The sequence below is a fragment of the Idiotropiscis lumnitzeri genome, chromosome 4 (assembly GCF_059441095.1).
Source record: "Idiotropiscis lumnitzeri isolate Australia: NSW breed Sydney's pygmy pipehorse chromosome 4, RoL_Ilum_1.0, whole genome shotgun sequence".
In the NCBI taxonomy this organism is placed as follows: domain Eukaryota; kingdom Metazoa; phylum Chordata; class Actinopteri; order Syngnathiformes; family Syngnathidae; genus Idiotropiscis; species Idiotropiscis lumnitzeri.
Genome location: NC_142394.1, coordinates 18,591,736 through 18,606,826, shown reverse-complemented (window position 1 = coordinate 18,606,826; position 15,091 = coordinate 18,591,736). Strand labels below are relative to the sequence as shown.

General features: G+C 42.1%; 1 protein-coding gene across 1 annotated transcript in view; it reads right to left on the bottom strand.

Annotated features, from left to right (window-relative positions):
• Window positions 1-589: 589 nt before the first annotated feature.
• nexmifb (neurite extension and migration factor b) overlaps window positions 590-15,091 on the bottom strand; it is a 75,089-nt gene continuing 60,587 nt past the window's right edge. The window contains exons 2-4 of the mRNA XM_088294217.1: window positions 14,335-14,465; window positions 4,168-8,368; window positions 590-3,634 (exon numbers count right to left, since the gene is read on the bottom strand). Coding sequence (XP_088150343.1) covers window positions 3,463-3,634; window positions 4,168-8,368; window positions 14,335-14,416 — 4,455 coding nt within the window. The 5' untranslated portion in view covers window positions 14,417-14,465 and the 3' untranslated portion in view covers window positions 590-3,462. The remainder of the gene's footprint in view (window positions 3,635-4,167; window positions 8,369-14,334; window positions 14,466-15,091) is intronic.

Genomic DNA, 15,091 nt, shown 5'->3' with positions numbered 1-15,091 from the left:
GCACCGATAAAACAATTAACATCCCATTGAAGGTGTATACCTGATCCATTACATGACACATTTTATTTTTTAATTGTCTTGCTCGCTAAACTGTTATGGGTGACTACGGAACAAACAATATTAATATCACCCGGCAATTTTGGAGACATACATCACAGGGTGTGTTTATACTCTCAGACAGTGGCTCCAGCTCCAATTAAGCATGCCAGAATGAGTTGCAGTGTGGACCACAGTGCCCAGCTCGGAGTTATGGATGAGCAATCACTCCAGTTATGCCTGACCCTGAGTGCTAATTAGTTCTGACATTAAAATAACATGATTCAAGGCTGGGCCCAGAGAAATTAAAATGCCTTTCACCAAAGAATCTTACAATATTGCAAATATGGAAGGACTAATTGGGATAAATGTGAGAATATTTTCAGGAGAGGCAGGGGTTATTCCTCCCATGTCTTCCTCTTGAAATCTATCTATCTATCTATCCATCCATCCAGCCATCCATCCATCCATCCATCCCCAAATTATTAACATGGATTGTGCTTTAGTGACTGAGACTACAGTGAAATAACACAACCCGATTCTCTTCAGAAAGCAGCATTCAAAATCTTATTTTAATTTGTATATTTACTCCATAAACATTATTACAAAACTCAGCAAGTTACCAATATTACATTATCACCATACAGGCTTGATCACAAATATTTAAAACCTTTGCAACAGTTACAACAAAACAAACAAAAAAAGAAAAGAAAATAATACTCAAATAATTTACATGAAAATCTATAAAACAGCAAATTGTTCACAAATTATATATTTTTTTTCCTCCAAAGTTTTCTTTTTTTCCTTTGCTTATTTGTGTTTTACACAGTAACACAACACTCACACAACAAGATCATGGTCTTATTACAAAAACTTCCAACAAAATGTAAATATTTCTAGTTTTTTGTCGATACTTTCATATTTTGGTTTTTAAAACCAGAAACTTGTCATTGTATATCCTTTCCACTGCCCATTGAGGCGCATAAAAGGTTACTCACACACACAAATACTTCACAGCACTTTCTAAGAAAAATATACACTTACAAAATATGTTACAAATTGGCACACAAAAAATATACAAGATTTTGTTGTGTCAAGAGTTCATTAAGATTCTTTCTGGTAACAACTCTAGACAGTATATATAAAGCTTGGCAATATTTTTAATGAAAAGAGCAAAAGTAATTCCAATCAATGTCAAAGAATCATGAAGTGAATACATCAAACATAACATTAGAATATACATTCATAAGGAGGATTAGGAACCTAATCTTGTTTGCATTTCTTTTTTGTTAACTCTGGGAAAACAAACAAAACAAAACAAAATGAAATGTCAGCTTTCTTAGCACCATTAAAACGAGGCAGCTCAACAGTGGCACATTTTAAAAACAAAATGAAATAAAGAAAACTTTGATAAGTACATTCAATTTGACAATAGGCAGAAATGAGAGAAGGCAGACTAAATGGGTTTGCAACCCATGTGGAGCTTCCCATCAGCAGCTCGTCTTGGTCCTAACCCTGATATTTTGGAAAAAAAACAAATGCAGGATCATGGCAGAGGGAAAACTAAAAAACGAAAACAGTTAAATTTGGATCTTTTTACGATCATCCTTGTGCCACAACGTCGTTTGTGACAAGCATGTTTATCAGTCAAGCTTCCATGTCTGCACTCATTGCCTTGAAATAAAATGTCCCGAAAAATAACACAGGTCTTTGTTTTGTGTATATATCTGTAACAAAAACTTTATCTTCTTTAAAGGGGAAGTCAACCCGAAAATCTACTTTACAAGAATATGTTCTATGCAGGCCTACTAGTCAAAACATGACATTCTGATTAATATTGCATTTGTGGAATATGACTTAAGCAGTAAAATCCATCCATTTTTGTCCATCTCTGGGGGCGGCCGCGTTGTTACTTCTGGCAATTGAAAATGACATCACAGTTGCTGAGGGCTCAGCTAACGACCAATCATGGTTCAGCTTTGCAAAACGGGTGACCCGTGATTGGTTGTTATCTGAGCCATGAGCAACTGTGATGTCATTTTCAGTCAACAGACGTGACAAATTGGCCGCCCAATGAGATGGCTAAAAACAGATTTTTCTGTTTAACTCAAATTTCACAAACTCAATATGAATCAGAATGCCATCTATAGACTAGTGAAGGCGCATAGAACATTTTAGTGCAAAGATTTTTTGGGGGGTTGACTTCGTCTTTAAATACAGTATATAATTGTATTTATTATTTTGGGCCAGCAGTTTTGTAACAGATTGATTGTATTAAAGGTTGAATCTTGGACGGTCAGTCACGAATGAGTAGGAGTTGATTAAAACTACTACTTGATAGAGCATCTTTTTTTTTAAACTATACACTAATATGGTGTTGATTTTCTGCCAAAACATGGACCATAAACTGTGATGACAACTTAAGACAACTATGAAGAAAACAACAATTTCCCACGGATAAAGTAAACAAAAATAATCATAAGGTGAATGCGCCTATGGTGCAAAATAATACATTAATTTCAAAACAAAACTCCACAAGAATGTGAAGAAAAGGATATTTAAATCATCATTTTAGATTTATTCAAAGCAAGCTTTTCACATGGAAATAATGAAAAGACATGCTTTCCTTCATTTACAAGATTGCTGATTCCATCTGTACTGAAAACTGCTTTCACATTCACATAAAATCGAACTGCAAAGGATGACACGACCGCCGACCATTTGGGACCGACACGTGCATCCAAATGTGTGTGTTATAAATTGCCTTGAACCTTCAGTCCTAAAGAGCTATCCAGTGAGGCTCAGCCCCAACTGACAAATAATTTCCTTGCTTAGCCTCAAACATCCTAACTACATTCTCCTTGGTCCACAGAAAGCTTGTTTGAATGCATCTTCCTCTCATCCTGTTCCTCTTCAGTAGCCTTCAGAGCAGATTTCCCCTTTTTTTCTCTCTCTTGTTGCTTTTCAGTGCCGGGTGATGTTGAGGTAAATTGAATTTGGCAAACAAAGTGGGGGGGATAAGAGGAGTGTTTCTGATTTGGTTTCGTGAGTGGTGGTGTACCACTGCCAGCTGTTGGTGCCTTTCATCAGACGAGAGAGAAGGGAGAGAGAGTCCCAAACAAAGAATTGCTGTTGTGGTAAGTCTCTGTAAGGAGCCAATATTCCAGTAGATAGAAAATAGGAACAGCCAATATTCACACATATATAAGAGGTCATTTACACAGCATTGTTACTTTTGGCACATTGATTTTAAGGTATAATTATCTCTTTTTTTTGTTGCAAATATTGCATGTCCCTGTACATCAACAATGACAAAAATACTCTGAGGGTGAAGCTTTTATGACTTTGCAAGGCGTAAAAATGTAAATGTAGATAACCAGTTCCTCTACGCTCCAGAAGAAAAGAGAAGTGCTTGACAAAAGAAAATCATTGCGGCCTCGAGGGGAAAAAAGACGTCTGATATGTCATCAATACAAAATGGTCCCATCTTGTGTTTTCAAGATGCCTTGGGATTAAATAGGGCTCATTAATTGTAGGTTTTCCTCTTGAAATGAGCCAGGCAGTGTATGAAGGACGGCAACAACAGGACATCCACATTCTGCATACAAAAACAGATGAGGAGGAGGGGTGCGTAGATGTCACTCAATGCATTTGTGTATATAGCTACATCTTTAGGGGGGAAAGGTATACATACATACTTCAGGGGAGCATGTTTTGCTGGGAAAATACAAAAAGAAAGCTCCTCAAAAAGCTTACAGAACAATGTTCAAGGGTTATTTTCTTTTTTTTTTTTTCTCCAGACAAAAATAAGAAAGAAAAAAATAACGACTAGAAGAAGAACAAACAAAGCAGAAACAACAAAAGCGAGGAAAATGCAGCCATGGTCGTTTTAAATCTCAATCAAGCTCGACACAATCACTCAATAGGTAGTTTGCAACGTACAAGAAGTTTTTCATGCAGATATTAATTTCCTTTTCGGGGATTAAAGGAAGTGAGAGAAATCAAGGGGGGACTTAGTTCTCATGCAGCTCTGGCATAGCGTCAGTGTAGGTATGCTTGTGAGGGAGGGCTCAGGTATCGTGAGGGAAAGAGAAAAAGGGGGTGCAACAGCAGCTGATAACAAAATATTACCTCAGTTTCTCAAAAGAGGTCATCAGTGCTATGTCCTTATTTGGGTCTCTCTCAGCTCGCTTCCCCTTCAGCGTTTCAATGCGAGGAAACTTTGCACTGGTCTTGTGACGGTACAACTTTTTGTGCGCAGGCCCAGGGTTAATAAAGTTGGGTTTGTCAAACATGTCGCAGCCGAGAGCTAGTTGGGGGAACAAGGGATGAGCGGGGTTGAATTTGGCCTGGTTTTTCCCTCCTTTGCCCCCTGTCTTCCTGCCTCTCCCAGCCCCTGTTAGCATGGTACCCTTTTTCTTCAAATCGGACTCAGTGCCTGCCAAGATTTTAAGGGTCTTTAGGTTGAGGTTGTTGGCCTCGGAGGGTGTATCGGCCTCGGACATCGGATTCCACAGCGGCTCAATGGAGGCCATCATGAATCTCTGTACCTCAGCCATGCCGGAGACAATGTTGGACAGGATATTGGAGGGCTCCTCAAACTCTCTCTGGTCGTCTCCGACTAGACTGTTGCTCTCTGACCAGCCAGTGCCAGACCAGTCCCCGCTACTTGTGCTGTCAGTCAAGCCTGGCCCGCACCCATCTGACTGGTTTTTGGCTGCCTTACCCTCTAACATGGCCTTTATCTTTTTGGTTGAACGGGAATTCTGTTTGGGGGCCTTTACCTTTTCCGACTTGGGTGTTCTGGGGGCCCGGACTTTCTTTGGGCTCTGTCCTGCAGCTGCCTGTTTGTAATTACCTTTCCTCTTTGACTTAATGTTTTTGGCCCCAGCCATTTCATCAGTCTGTTCATTAAATTCTGCAGCCCCCAGTTTCCCCTTTTTATCTAAACATAAGACATCCTGGTTGTTAAAGTTGTGCAGTGGAAATTGACTGTCCTCCACTGTGTAAGCATTTCCTGTGTGCTCTTGTTGCTGCATAATGTCACAGTTCCACTTGACGTCCCTGTTGCGCTCTGCAGACATATCATTTACATCCTGGTATTTTCCGACATTCCCTGGTATCTTCATCTCGCGTCCTGCAACCTGTGGGGAGAGGTTGGGCGTCTCAGGCGGGGAAAGCTCTGACAATGACGAGTGTCTAAATTTGTCAGGGGTAAAGTTGGAGATGTCCAGCAGGTCTGAGGACTCCCTGAGCGGTGTGAGGGCATCCATACTCTGCTGAATCACCATTTTAGGACTGCAGTGAGCTAAGAAACTGTCTCGACCCTCCTCCTCACCCTCTCGCTCACAAGATTTGAGGCTTAGTGAACTGTAATTGCTTGAGGAGGCAGATAAGGAACCTACTGAATCGTAGCTGATGAGTCTGCCATTGTCAGTGCACAGAGACCCTCTCTGGTATTGCACCTGGCCCTCTACACAGGTTGACTGACACACTTGTAGCTCTGCCCCAGGCTGTAGTCCAGGCTCAGTTAGGTAGTTCTTCTCGTAAAGTATCCGGTCCCCCTCAGGGCTTACTTGGCTGTAGTTAGAAACGGGCAGGTTCTCACTTACGGATACAGCAGGTGTAAAGCTGTTGGGTAAGATAGGGGTTTCAGGAGTATCAGGCCCAAAGTTTTGGTTATGATTCGGGCAGAGCTGTGGGTGCCACATTTGGGGGAAACTGGGGCAATTCTGGGGAGACTGTTGGAGCTCTGATTCGGACGGAGGGGAGAGTACACAGCTTTGAGCAAGTTGAAGAGAGCAAAACTGTTTCTCCTCGAGGGAAAGGCCCACAGGATACTGTTGCCTGGAGGGCTGTTGTGGGAAATATGGGATAGATGCCCCCCCAGAGGAATCTGTAGCATCTAGCAGGGTCTGCAGGTAGCCCCCTGGGATGACAGGAACCCCAGTTTCCACCTCTTCTGATGGTGATGCTTTGCTCGGAGGACAGGAGGATGAAACAAATGGGAATTTCACCTTATCTGTATCAGTTGTGATAGTATTGTCAGAGAAATCTGGTTTGGCTGTGGTTGAGCTCATGCTTGCATCTTTGGCACCAGCAGCAAGGTCCTCATTGTTTGCTGCCGTGGCATCCGTTTCAATTGTCACACTCTTCCTATCTTCTCCTTCTGCCTCTTTCATTTTCAGGCTTCTCAGCCTGGCTTCGCTTTTGAATTTTCTTATCCTGCCCATTTTATTTCTTCCCAATCTTCTCCCCTCTCTCTCCTCCCTCTCCTGTGAGCGACTCTTGATTATAATTGTGTCAGCGATGGAGTTTAAGTCCAATGTGACTGGGATGTCTGGAGCTGCTGTTATCTCCTCCACCATGAGGGTGCCTTCCTCTTTAGTGACACCCCCAAGGGCCTGATCAGAGGGCAGAGAACCATGCACAATGACTGATTGCTCCACAGTGTGAATCCTCTGAACCTTTAATCTGTTTGCAATCTTGTATTTTCTTTTAGGATGACCAGAATTAAAAGAGCGGTGGTGGCGTCCGTTAAGATGAAAACCACGTTGTTGTCTATCTCTGGCGACCAGCTTGAGCTGCTCCTGTCTCTCTCTTTGCTTTTCCTGCCAGTAATCCTTCAGTGGAGCCAGTGTCTCATATTTGCTTATTGTGTTGGCGTTTAAGCTCACAGTACCATCCGCAGGGTTTAGTTTGCCCAGTTTCACCGACATGAGTCTCTCTCCTTTAAACCTGTTGATGATGATGTACTTGATGACCACTGGTGGCTCTTTACGACATGATTTTCTCCGTTTTTTGGGACACCAGTCTACATCCTCCTCTTCTTTCTGACCAGGTGGGGGTTTCTCTTTTTTCTCTGCATTCTTCTCACTCTCAAGTGAGTCAACATCGTATAAGTAATCATCACTGTATCGAACCTTTCTTTTGGAACGCAAACCATAGTTAAGTGGATTTGAGGGACTGAGGAATCTTTTGGAATGACCCTTCTTAAATTTGCCTTCCTGCACAGTGTCTGTGGAGGAGCCAGTGCAGGAGCTGTCATCACTGAATTCCCCTGATTCCTCTGTAGAATTAAAGTCTATTACATAGTTAACTTTAGGAGTTGACATGGGTGAGCCTTGGGAGCCATCAAGAGGGCTCTGGCCACTGCAGTCCCCTGGGTTTTCCTCCTGTTCTGGTTGCAGGGTGAGCTCATCGGTTTTGGGCTGAAGCTCATCAACACTCCTCCTCAAGACTCCTACTCCTTCTTCTTTCTTGGCACAGTTGGCCAGGACACTAGGGAAAAAATTAAACTGTGTCTCCTCCTGGAGCACATTTGTTTTTTCCCTCATGTTGTCCTGAAATGACTCATAACGAATCTTTAGTGAACAAACATCACTGCTTAATGTAGAGTCATCATCCTCGTCATCAAATAAATTGTCGACATCTTCCTCAGAGAAGAGGTTGACTGACAGCTCGTTCTTAGAGCATAGATCCAGCAGCTCCATTTTGCTCTCGCTGATGAACGATTCAAAGTATCCCCAGTCCTGACTGGCATTAGCCAACAGTACCTCCTCTCCACTGACTTTGTCAAGTAACAGTCCTTCATACAAGTTCTTAGTTGTTGCATCATCCTGGGGATCATCACAGTCATTTGTAGTTTTGTTTCCTTCCACCCTCTTGCCTTCATCAGAGGCTTTCGGCAGGGGAAAATTAAGTAGCTGGTCAGAGAGGAGCTGTTCTCCGTAGTGACTCACTGCCTCCCCCGCATGGCTCAGGCACTGGATGCTGATGTTGTTGATGTCGGAGAAATCCTCACGGTTCACGTCCCCTATCCGTACACTTAGTCCAGTTTCTGAATTCGGGCTCGTGCTAGGCTCATGTGGTGGGTTCTGTTCGGAGGTGGCATCGCAGGTCTCAATAAAGCAACCGAGGCAGGTGCGGTTCGGCTGAAGGAGACACTCCTCTGTCAGGGTAGATACGTTGTCAGGCTCCATCATCGTCAGCGACAGAGAGGTGGCAGCAGGCAACCGAATGATCTTCTGGGTATCTCTCATCGGGCCCCAGGAGTTTACATCTGGGTTAGGAAGTGATGCGGCACTCGGGGTGTGTTGAAAATGAGGGACTAGGGTTGGAACCTCATGGGAGGGGGGGCATGGAGCTGCTGTCAGACCCAGAGAGAGGTCAGTGCCAAGTGGGAGGGGGAATGAGAGAGTTGGTGACGCGAGTGTGGGTCTCTGGAGCGCTGGGCAGAGCCGCTGTGATGACTCCACTGCAGGAGGAGGTGGGAGAGCAGCATCAACAAGTCTGCTTAGACTTAGGTCGCCACTCTGCTCGCATACTCCTGCTGGGAATAAGAAAATACAATTTAGTTCTTTGAACAGTTACTCCAAGGTAAAAACAGCATTTTTGTTTTGTGACCTTTAAATATAATTATTATTAATTAACCACCAGATTGGGGAATTTTTATCTAGAAAGGACTGTACTGCTTCATTTTGTGACAACTGTAGATTCAGTACCAATTACTATCAATTTTATAACGCGTCCTTACAGTTCCAGAGCCACTTGCATGATCTGTGGTAATAGGCGTGGAAGGCGAAAAAAAACAACAACTCTAACACAGCAAAAATATGAAGAGTGTAGCACAACTGTGATTCACTTGCCTCAGAAAACAAACATGATAGCATAAATGCAAACAACACACTTATATTATGATGGTGGGTTACCCAAAATGTGACAAAGTAGCCACTGAAATGTTCTGAAAGTAAAACTAATGCAATTGTTTTGAAATCATGCATCATGTGTTTCTTCATGGCTTTTCTAGCAGTGCATTCTAATCTCCATCTATCCAATTTTTTTCACGCTTGTCTCCAATAGGCTCACGGGTGATGTGGAGCCCATCCCAGTTGACTTTTGGCGAGACGTGGGGTATATAAATATATATGAATGAATATGTAGACTTAAAATATTTATTTGTCTAAATTTGTCATGTACACACACAGACATTAAATTTGACCTCTGCATTTTACCCATCAAAGTCGTGGACACAGCAAACACACATTTAGTGGCACACACAGGAGCAACGAGCTACTTAAGTGCCCAGGGAGCGGTTCGGTGTTAATGGTGTATACAAAGCAGCTCAAAGACACCCCAAAATTACAGAGGTGCCAGTTATAAAATTCATAGTTTTATTTTTTAGGGTGGCCTCCAGAAGGCTGATTGGGACATTGTTTTAATCAGTGGAAGACTGATGAGGAACAATCAAAATCCACAAAAGCAGGCTAGTAGCAGCAGGCAGATAAATGTGTTTGCGCTGCATAATTAGATCACAGCAGTGGAGGCAGGTACCTACACTTGGGACATGGCAAGCCCATATGCTGGAAATTGAACACATAAAATCATCCACACCTGCCTCTGTAAGCAATCACTAAGCTCAGGCAGCACACTTATTTCGATTGGAAAATGTAAAACTTACAGTAAAAAAGAAAAATAATGCATTCAATGTCGCTCATCTTTGGAAAGATGCGCCAAATCATTCTTGATGTAATGGTAAATGCTTCAGGGAAGACTGCTGAACAAACAGTATTCACCATGGGTGTGTTGCTACTGAGCGTATCTTTGAATATGCATATGATCTGAGACTGATTCAGTGAGGTAATGAAATTTGCAAGAGCACGTCTCATGGGCTTCTGTCCTGCAAAAATGTTGCAACAAGACCGCTGGTCATGAAAAGCATACATGTAGTGTATTCTACATCATTTAACGATGGCAATCTCCAGGGAAATATGCATCCTCTTGCTTCCTCTCATAGTCAGAAAAGTGCAATTAGAGCAATTTGTCGGCTTGTAAGAGCATCACTGCGATTACTATATTTGCGACCCGTTTCCTATAAAATTAGAGCAGAACTGCCCTCGCTGATGATACTGACACATTTTCTGTTAAGTGGTAAGGAACATTTCTACAATTTGCTGCTGGCACAGAAATATTAGTACAATACGCAATCAGTGAATTAAAAGAATGTTGCGAAATATGACAACTATTAGGAATGTATGCTGAAACAAAAATAAAAATGGAGGGTATAACTTGTTTTAATGTGTTTTTGATGTAAACAATCAGTAATGGCCGACATGCACACGGACCTTCACTATTGCCTTTTGAGAGGGATTCTTTAATCTCTCCATTGCAACCCTGGATGGAAAGTGAGTGTCCATATTTGCATCAGAGAGTGGCAACATTCCATCACGTGGATGGTCACCAAAATTTACGTGGACATGTATAAGAATCTGATAATCATAGTCTAAAATATTAGAACGAAACTCGCAATATTTTGGAAGAGAGTTAAAGTCGTTAATACGCATATGTATATTAACGAGGCAATGCTTCCCACGTGACCATCATCCAAAAATATTCGGTTCTAATATTTTCAGTAAATGATTTTCACACGCCTACACTTGTGCATGTATGTTTTACGGACGTAGCGTTGTGATAGAAATCGCATTTGAGGCTCGCAGGCTGACTGCAGCACTTTCTCAGAGGAAGAACATGAAGCATGACGGTAGGAGTTATATCGAAATTATGGTAATACATGACATCGCAATTTTTATATTTGTATTTTTATAGCACCACAGACAAGCCCAAAATGACCAGTCAAGTGCACAGCACGCACGACGCCACAGGGATTACGTAAAGCGGTCCAAAATATCCAGCATGGCTGCATACAGTTTGTCACTGTTTTGATACTCAAACCGTTTTTCAGGAATTCGGATGCCTTGATGTTTGCACTTTTATTTCACATACTGACGAATGAAGTTCGACTTGCAAAACACGCCTGTTGCAATCTGCACACAGTACATTCGATAATCAAATGTTTTGTCATGTTATTAGATACATAATGATGTTGAACTACTTTCGATGATGTACGAGGCAGAGTTGCCGTGCTGTTAAATAGCGTTTTTGTATACTGATGGTTTTTATAATTGTGAGGTGGTATGAGGAGGTGCATTAGGTCGAGGTGAATCTCCACTAAAGGCTGAAGCCTCGGGTACCAAATGCTCTGCCCACCATTGGTAAAAGATACGTTGTATAATTAATTACGGAGGCTGGTGCATTTTCGTTATTTTCACTGGAAGTGATAGGACTCCAGTAGATTCATTAGTAGTATTCAACTCACTACTCAATCAGCATGTGGAGATCCCACAATACCAAACTGTCTTTTCAATTTGCCGACAAACATGAAATTGACATTCAAAATGTATTTGGACTGGCTTCATTTGAACTTAAAAATTCATATCCAGTGTGTGCATGCCTAGAATGCATGTGTGTGTGTTTGAGATGTGTGTATTGGCGTTGGGGGTATAGTGTTATCGAGGGGCCATCTGTCTCCAGCTGGACCATTAGCTCTTCAGCTGTTCAGAATGTGCCACGGATCAGTCAGACAGGTACACCAACACATATAAACACAAGCGCGCGCACACACACACACATACACACGCTGTCTTACAGCGATGACTTGAGATGACAAATCATGTTTGACATTAAAGGTCAAATGGTGCTCGGAAGCCACACAAGCACTTACTAGCGACAATGTAATGTTACTTCGCCATTTAAGATGGCAGATGTGAACAAGACAAGCACTTTAAATACAGCTGCCACCATTCAGTATGTATCTCACAGGACATTATGCTCGTATATGGAGCACATCCTGTTGTAGGACAAGTTGTGTTTGAATAGAAACGGAGGCTGGATGCGAAACAGCTCATGCAATTTGGCACTGACACATGCACTGACCATATGGAGCGACATAGACTGCTGGCAAGCGACGGCAAACGGTCGGGATCCTCAGCCCCGCCGCGCCTGACCACGCTAGACAGGCTAACTCTCCGCCAAGCTAGACGAGACCTGACTAGACTGGGCTCATCTTTCAGCACACGACATTTGGGGCTTCATCCACCTGAGGAAAACTGGATCTGCCCTGTGCCATGATGAGGCTGTGTGTGGAATGTGTTCTTGCCAAAAGCGGGACCACGGAGTGAGACAAATAGGCAAGTGTGACGCCATTTATGACTCACACATGACACCCTCTTCACTTTCGTCCACATTCTATGAGAACCATAAATATAGATTATTTATCCCTGAAGGCCATTTTTTTAACCTAAATTGAAAAGAAATAGTCCTTAGCATAGCATTACCATGAAATATAATAAATAAAAGAATGTTATAATAAGTTTATAATAAGGACTGGTTAGCATGATGACCACACAGTGCAGAGGTCGGGGGTTTGATTCCGGGTCAAGGCCTTCATGTGTGGAGTTAGCATGTTCTCCCCATGCCTGTGTTGGTTTTCTCCGGGTACTCCGGTTTCCTCCCACATTCCAAAAACATGCATGTAGGTTGATTGCCCCGAGATACGAGTGTGAGCGTGGATGGTTTTTCATCTTTGTGTGCTCTGCGATTGGCTGGCAACCAGTTCAGCGTGTACCCTGCCTATTGCCCGAAGTCAGCTGGGATAGGCTCCAGCCCCCCACCCCGGCAACCCTTGTGCGGAGAAGCGGATCAGATAATGGATGGATTCAACCATCCTTAATTTAAATAAATGTGATAATTATTTTAATACTTGGCAGAATTTACTTACATAGTTTAAAAAGGTCCAGTGTACTCTATTTATATTTCAATATGATCTTTATAAATGATATAATGAGACATCATTCAGAATATCATCGAACAGAATATGTACCGTATCCCCATTAAACAGACAGGAAGTGAAACACCGACAAACAAATGAAGCCCTACTGTGATGAAACACAACTTCCTCAGTGGAAGTAAATCGCTTCAATATCATATCACTATAGAGGAGTGCGAATGAAAATAGCTGATTCGGCTTTTCCCGCTGACTTTTTAATTTTTTTTTTTTTATATAGTTCCCATCCGTGTGTGCCATCTTTATCACTTCTCTCTCTCTCCATGCTGACTTTCTCCCTGTTCTACTCACTATCTGCTTCCTTTGCAACTCCCGCGCGCCTTATCCTTGTTATATCGAGGCCCTTACATTCAGAAAATGCTGATGCGGCTGTTCCCTCAGCTCAGCCACCTGGGGCGTTCACTCATCCAGCTGGAAGGCCAAATACAGACGCTGTTTGCTACCTATTGCTCCATCTTCACTAGAAGATATATCCTGTGTGAATGGTGGAGAGAAATCAATGCAGCCGGTACAGGATGTTCATAATAAGCGGTGAGTAAGTGCACCATGATTCATGGTGGTCCTTATCCCAGAGCCTGTCTACCTTCCTGCCTCTTTTCCAACATTGTATCCAAAGGAATTGGCTTTCATGTGTGAGTCGACATCATTCGCGACCATGGATGAAATTCTGAGCTAAAAAGTCCACCTAACACCCGCTGCTTCTAGTGCGGGTCTTATGATCACTCATTTTCTATTTGGCTTGTTCTCATTAGATGGCGGCTGAGCTGTGCGCAGGTTGTGTTCACTTAGAAAAATTGCGATGATGCCACCACAATAATATTATGTTTCACCATGTGATGACACAACATTTTTAGCGCACCAAGCAACACCATAAATTAGGAGTGGTCCTGATTGAAGGCAGAAATTGTGAATAAGCAAGTATTTTTTTTCAAAGAACGTATAGAACCTTTTTGAACACTGTAGCACTTGTGCCACCCCCCTCCCACACACACACTCAGTTGTTTGGAGGGTAAAAATAGTAATTGACCCTTGACCCGTTCTGTCTATTAGTTTACTTTTATACTTTCAGTACATTTGAAACCATTACATTGACTTTTATTAAAATAAAAAGATAAAGATGATAGTTCAGGTTCGACAGAAGTCTTCTTAAAGCTATATATATATATATATATATATATATATATACTTATTATACTTCTTAAGTAATGAATGTGAACTATTTTCATATCTCTGATACGAAAAAGCAAGACTAATTTATAGATTAGAAGCTAACCCCCAAATTCATGAGTATTACTAAATGTATTATATATGACATATTATATTATTGTTATATTTTTATGATTAATTTATGAAAACCTGATTTGTAATCAGCGCAAAAAAAACCCATTTAGAAAAGTGTATCTGCAGTGCTGATTATTATTATCTTTTTTAATATTATTATTTTTTTTTTGTAAAAATGTGTTGATCCATGTTACCATTCACTCTTAAGGGGGTTGACCAGAAGTGCTTTGACGTTTCACTGAAACTGCACATTGTTAAAAACACCAATTCAAAGGTGGCCCAATATTTTTGCTCAGTACAGTACTTTATGTGCAAGTGAAGTAATACAATTTCACCTGTGTTCTCCACCGCAATTGCATTATCTGCCTGGGAAGTCTTCACAATCAGTGTGAGACCGCTGTCTGTTAACACGTCCATCAATACGGCTCCACGCTGCACGTACTACGCATCATTTTGACTGTCCCACCTGTTGAAGAGAGCCAGAGAGCGAGAGCGAGCGAGAGAGAGAGAGAGAGAGAGAGACAAGGGAAGCCATCATTAAAGGGGGAATGCAGTTGTGTCTAATGCATGATGACATTAACGCTAGTGTACTAGATTTCATTACAGCCAAGATCTGTGGGAGGCTTCGACAAGCACAAAGTTACAGTAATTGAGGGAAAACATGACAGAGACATCAAACAGGCCCTCGGGGTAGCAAACCATCGCTCTTTCTTCTGTGTATCACAGATTCCAGTCTAAGATTAATTTAAACTTTGCCAAGCAAGAAAGTACACAGCTGAGATCACTATGGAAACTGCGCCAATCTTTCCTATTTTAAGCTTCATTTAACATTTATAGCACAGTTGTTAACCTATGCCAACCTCACATAGGCAGCTCTGGGCATATTTGTTTATTGTAATTAGCCGACTCCCTCCCTCCTATGCGCCTTGGCGGCAAGGAAAACCAAGGCAGCTCAAAGAGGCGAGATTAAAGAGATGTGGCTGAGGCGGTGACAGCACACTGTGAACACCGACTCGTTTACTGTTGCGACTTATGGGGAGTGTGGTGGGGGGGATGACTGAGTGTCTATGTGGTGCAGGAGAGGCAGTGCAC